Source organism: Trypanosoma grayi, assembly GCF_000691245.1.
Source record: "Trypanosoma grayi strain ANR4 Tgr_65_V1, whole genome shotgun sequence".
Classification (NCBI taxonomy): Eukaryota; Euglenozoa; class Kinetoplastea; order Trypanosomatida; family Trypanosomatidae; genus Trypanosoma; species Trypanosoma grayi.
Genome location: NW_008825684.1, coordinates 1 through 4,818, shown reverse-complemented (window position 1 = coordinate 4,818; position 4,818 = coordinate 1). Strand labels below are relative to the sequence as shown.

Below are 4,818 nucleotides of genomic sequence, written 5' to 3'. Positions count from 1 at the left end.
TTTTGAACGGAATGCATTTAAAGCGTAGTCCAGGCGGAGCAGTTCATAAGCAGGAAGACTTTAAAACAGAAGTGCCCCTTTGTGCAAACCTCATGACAGTGTTGAATGGTTCGTACATGCGACGCTGAATGTGGAGCGGGTATTCGTGTATGTGAGTATGTTTGGTTTATGTGTGTTGTTCATAGCTTCGGTGGTGAAGAACGAGCGGCAGGACACCACCTGTGACGTCGTTTAGCATATTCAGCCATACATACGCACGCACGCAACGGATCCGTGATTTTTTCTTTTGGTAAAGGTGTCTTTGAGGTTTTGAAGTGAATACTTCAATTGTGCTTCTCTTTTCTTTTTTGTTTGGGGTGGGGGGGTTATGCGGAGCCGTATGTCGTGACATGTCTCTCTTCCTCCCACTATTATGTTTTGTTTTCGTTTTCTCTGGTCATAGTTCGAAGCAGCGCGCGCGAGAGAGAGAGAGAAAGGAACAAGTCGGTGGGAAAAGCATCTCACACAGTAAAGCGGGTGAGTGAGTGAGTGAGTGACGGAGCGAAGTGTGCCGCGGTTGGTCCTTTGCTCATTGCGTTACACGCACACACACACACGTTGACTCCCTTTCGCTCTCTTTGGGCCTTACTCGCGTGCGTGACGGAACAAGCAAAGCTAGGGGCGCCGCGTGCCTTTGTGTGTGTGTGTGTGTGTGCGGCATCTCTTGCCCTCACTGTCTTGCTTATCGCCCGTGTCTCGCCGAAGGTGAGAGACACCACTGCGCTTACTCAACGCGTGAGTGGGTGGGAGTGAGAGAGTTGAGAGTCAAGAAGGTAGAAATCCACAAAATCATCCGGGGACCTTTATTTTTTTTTTTTCCTCCGTGTGCGGGTGTGTCTTGGCGATCTTCACAGTGCGTGGGTGAATGGCGGGACTCACATCTGACAACATCTCCATCACCTCTGCGCGGCAGTTCGGCTCCGGCAAGGACCGCAATACATGCGTCTTTTGCGGCAAGAAGTCGGTGGCGCCGCCCACCGATCCGTTTGCTCCAGTCTTTGCGTTCTTCTCCCTCGTAGACTGTCGCCACTACGTGTGCCAGCCGTGTGCGCTTGTCAACTGTGACAACGGCGGTCGCTACATTCGCTGCCCAACGTGTAACGCTGTCTCACGCCTCGCGCAGACAGGACGGAAGCGTACTGGCACTGATGACGCTCGCGTGACGATTGACGACGGCGTGTCGTCAATGGCGTCTTTTGCGACGCGGCGCTCAGCGCTTCCGCTGGCTGATAGCCACCCGCCGAAGAGCGCCTTTGCGAAGGGAGACCGCAGCAAGAAACGTGCCTTCTCAGTGCAGTTTCGGCAGGACCCGACAGCCTCCGTCGTGCCGCCGCCCGGCGCAGGCAGCAAGAAGGGCAGCAGCAACAACACTGGCGATGCGCAACCTGACAGATCGCCGCTAACGCTGGATGCGGTAGAGAAACTGCCAGAGGACCCGATTTACGCCCGTCGCGAGCGGCAGAATGAGAAGGCGTCACTTGTAAGTGAGGAGAAACCTATTGCTGTGAACCTCTACTCCATTAAGGGGTCTGGTTCGCCGCGTCGACGGTCGACCGCGGACCGCGCACGCAGTGTGCCACTGCCGCCCACTGAGCACCGCTACCTTGCGCCCCCAATACCGTTTGCGCCGCCGCCGCCGCTGCACATCCACACCGTCGAGGAGGAAGAGACGGCAGCGGCAGAAGCAGAAGCAGATGCACGTCGGCCGCTCACCACCCTTGCCGCGGAGATAGAGACGAGTCTGCGGGCCACATTGGAAAAGGAGGAGCAGGAGCGGTCTACTATTGCGGTGGCAGAGGAGCACCGCCGCAACGCTGTTGCCAAACAGCGGGAACAGCAAGAGCGTGAGCACCTTGCCGCACGCGGGAAACTCGACAACGAGTTTGATGTTGGGGTTAGCCCCCGTACACCCCTTGACGTCTCCGAGGGCCAGGTGAGCGTCACGTCCGACGACGAAACTCCACATACCTCCGCTCAGCAACAGACCGAGGAGCAACAGTCACCCACTCAAGTACAAGAGGTGGCGAAACCTCCGTCTCCAACTGAGGTCGTCCCTAAACCTCTCGACAAGACCGCGCTTGAAGAGGAGGTGTCTAGACTCAAAAGCGCTGGGGACGCCGATCCACGATCAATCAAGGCATTGGAAGAGAGGTTGGTCGTGCTCCAGCAAGAGGAGAAGCAGGAAATGCAACAGCAGCTAGGGGTCCTTAAGAGCTGTGAATACATTGACCCGCTTGCAATTAGGGAGCTAGAAGAGAAACTAGAAGCACTGCAGAAAGAAGAAAAGCAACGTCTGGAAGAGAGGCTCCAGGCACTGAAGAACAGCGACTATGTTGACCCATGGGCCATCAAGGCACTGGATGATAAACTAACAGCACTGAAACAGGAAGAAAGGCAACGTCTGCAGGAGCAACTGGAGGGCCTCAAGAGTAGTAGCTATGCTGATCCACAGGCAATCAAGTCACTAGAAGAGAAGCTAGAAGCGCTGCAACAAGAGGAGATGCAATCTGTGCAGGAGCAGTTGCAGACACTCAAAAAAAGCGGTTATGCCGATCCACGGGTAATCAAGGCATTGGAAGAAAAGCTGACGGCGCTGCAACAGGAGGAAAAGCAACGTGTGCAAGAGCACCTGGAGGCCCTCAAGAGCACCGGTTACGCCAGCCCAGGGTCAATTAAGAGGCTGGAACACAAGCTTGCATCTCTTCAGGAGTTGGAAAAAGAACTGGTGCGGGAGCACTTGGAGGCCTTAAGGAACAGTGGTTATGCCGATCCACGGGCAATCAAAGCGTTGGAAGAAAAACTGGAAGCTCTGCAGCAGCAGGAGAAGCAGCAGGTGCAAGACCAGCTGGAAGCCCTCAAAAGCAGTGGCTATGCTGACCCAATGACCATCACGGAGCTGGAGGAAAAACTTGCGTTGCTGCAAGAAGCGGAAATGCAACAGGTGCAGAAGCACTTGGAGGCCCTCAAAAACAGCGGTTATGCCGAACCACATGCCATCAAGGCGCTGGAGGAAAAGCTTGCATCCTTGCAGGAGGTGGACATACCCGAGGTGCAGCTGCAGGAGCAGCAAGAAGAGGATCAGCTGGAGATTCTAAAAGGCAGTGATTATGTTGACTCTGAGGAAAGCGAAAAGACGGAAGAGGAGGAGCTACAAAAGCCAAATCAACAAAGTGTCCCGATGTTTGCCTTTGAGGTGATGTCGCCAACCCATGTCCTGATTGCGTTGATTGAGAACGAGGTAAGGGAGAGGCAGATGATTGAGGGTGTGGAAATGATGGAGCGGCGCACGTTGCAAGGGGTCCGTGCGCAGGACGAGTTGGAAGTGAAGGCGTCACTCCTGCAGCGGCACTCTGCCCATCGTGCGGCGCAGGCGGTGACAGAGTACCATGCGTACGTTTCCACTGAGTTGAGAGAGCTCGTCGAGACAGAGGAGTGGCGCCGCGGCTTTATTGACGACCTGCAGCGCGAAGGGTGGTCGCGCATCTGCAGTGACTTCCGTACTGCGCTGCAGGTACGCTTTGAGGAAGAGTTCCTCCGCTCGTCGGAGCGGCGTCACGCGGAGCTGACACGTGCGTTTTTTGCAGTGGTGGCGGAGGAAACGACAGGCCGCATGACAGTGGAGCAGGCAGCGCTGGATGACCTCACGAATTTGCGTGTGTGGTGCCTCGAGCAGCTTGTCGATTGCCAACGTCGGTCGCAGGTGCATGCGCTGCAGCAGGGCGTCTCACGTTTGGTGGCCGAGCGGCAGCTACAGTTGCGGCAGCTGTGCGACCTCACAGAGGCGGAGGACAGTGAACGCTGGAAGCTGCTGGAGAGCGAGCAGCAACTGCGTCACACAGCGTGGGCGCAGTTCCTGTCGGGGATGCCGTTCATTGCGGCGTCAATGACAGCTCCGCCCGGCCTGGCGGTGTCGTCGACAACGTGCAGTGTCCCGTATTCCTCGTGTGCACCTGCAGTGTCAAGTTCCTCGAGGACGTCAACATCTGTCGTGGCACATTACCTAGCAGCACTGGTTGAAGAAGAGGAGTTAGATCGGCTGGAGCTAGGGCAGGCGGAGCGCCATGCGCGGCACAATTTCAAGAACTCATTCCTCTCTGACTACCGGCGTCTCAAAGCGAAGGAGGTGGCATTGGGGAAAGCATACATTGATAAATCGCTCCTCCAGCGCGCTGTTGCAAACAATCTACGGCGTCTCGAGCTTCAAGAGGAGGAAGAGCGAATTGAATTGCAGCAACGGTCCTGGGCTTCGTATCGCCGCCTTGTTGGTAAAGCGTCTGAAGAGCAGCAGCAGATAGAGACAATGGAGCGGATGCTGCGCTCCATCGCGGAGCGGTCAAAGAATGTACTCCATCGTTGTTTCAGTGAGGTGCAACTCGCGCTGGGAGATGAGGAGGTGCATGACCGCAGCAACATAAAGACTCAAGAGCGTCGTGCACGCATGCAGCTCTACAATGAAGCGGCAAAACAGGAAGAGCTGCTGCGTGCATCGATGCAGTTTTCGCGTGAAACATCTGGAATACAGTTCCTCGACGCAATGGATGCCGCAGTGCGGCAATTCACATCTGAGACAATGTGTATCGCGCAGGAGGAACACGTGGAGCGGCTAGCGCTTGCGCAGGCAGAGCGTCTCGGGCGCCTCTCCATCAAGCAGTCATACGAAGAGGCGCAGCTACTGCAGCAGAACACAAGCGACGTGCAGAAGAAGCTGGCGGACCTCCACTTCGCGCTCGAGACAACAACAGCTGCTAGCGCGTGGCGTGCGCGCCTCGCCCTTGTGGA

At 56.0% G+C, this 4,818-nt stretch overlaps 2 protein-coding genes across 2 annotated transcripts; both read right to left on the bottom strand.

The window, feature by feature from the left end:
* Positions 1-1,513: 1,513 nt before the first annotated feature.
* On the bottom strand, positions 1,514-2,005 carry DQ04_00651010 (hypothetical protein; the record flags this gene model as incomplete). The annotated part of the gene is made up of 1 exon (XM_009309440.1): positions 1,514-2,005. The coding sequence occupies one exon, from the start codon at positions 2,003-2,005 to the stop codon at positions 1,514-1,516; it is 492 nt and encodes a 163-aa protein (XP_009307715.1).
* Positions 2,006-3,370: 1,365 nt separating this feature from the next.
* On the bottom strand, positions 3,371-3,745 carry DQ04_00651000 (hypothetical protein; the record flags this gene model as incomplete). Its single annotated transcript, XM_009309439.1, has 1 exon — positions 3,371-3,745. One exon carries the CDS (start codon positions 3,743-3,745, stop codon positions 3,371-3,373), a length of 375 nt encoding a protein of 124 aa, XP_009307714.1.
* Between the last annotated feature and the right edge of the window lie 1,073 nt (positions 3,746-4,818).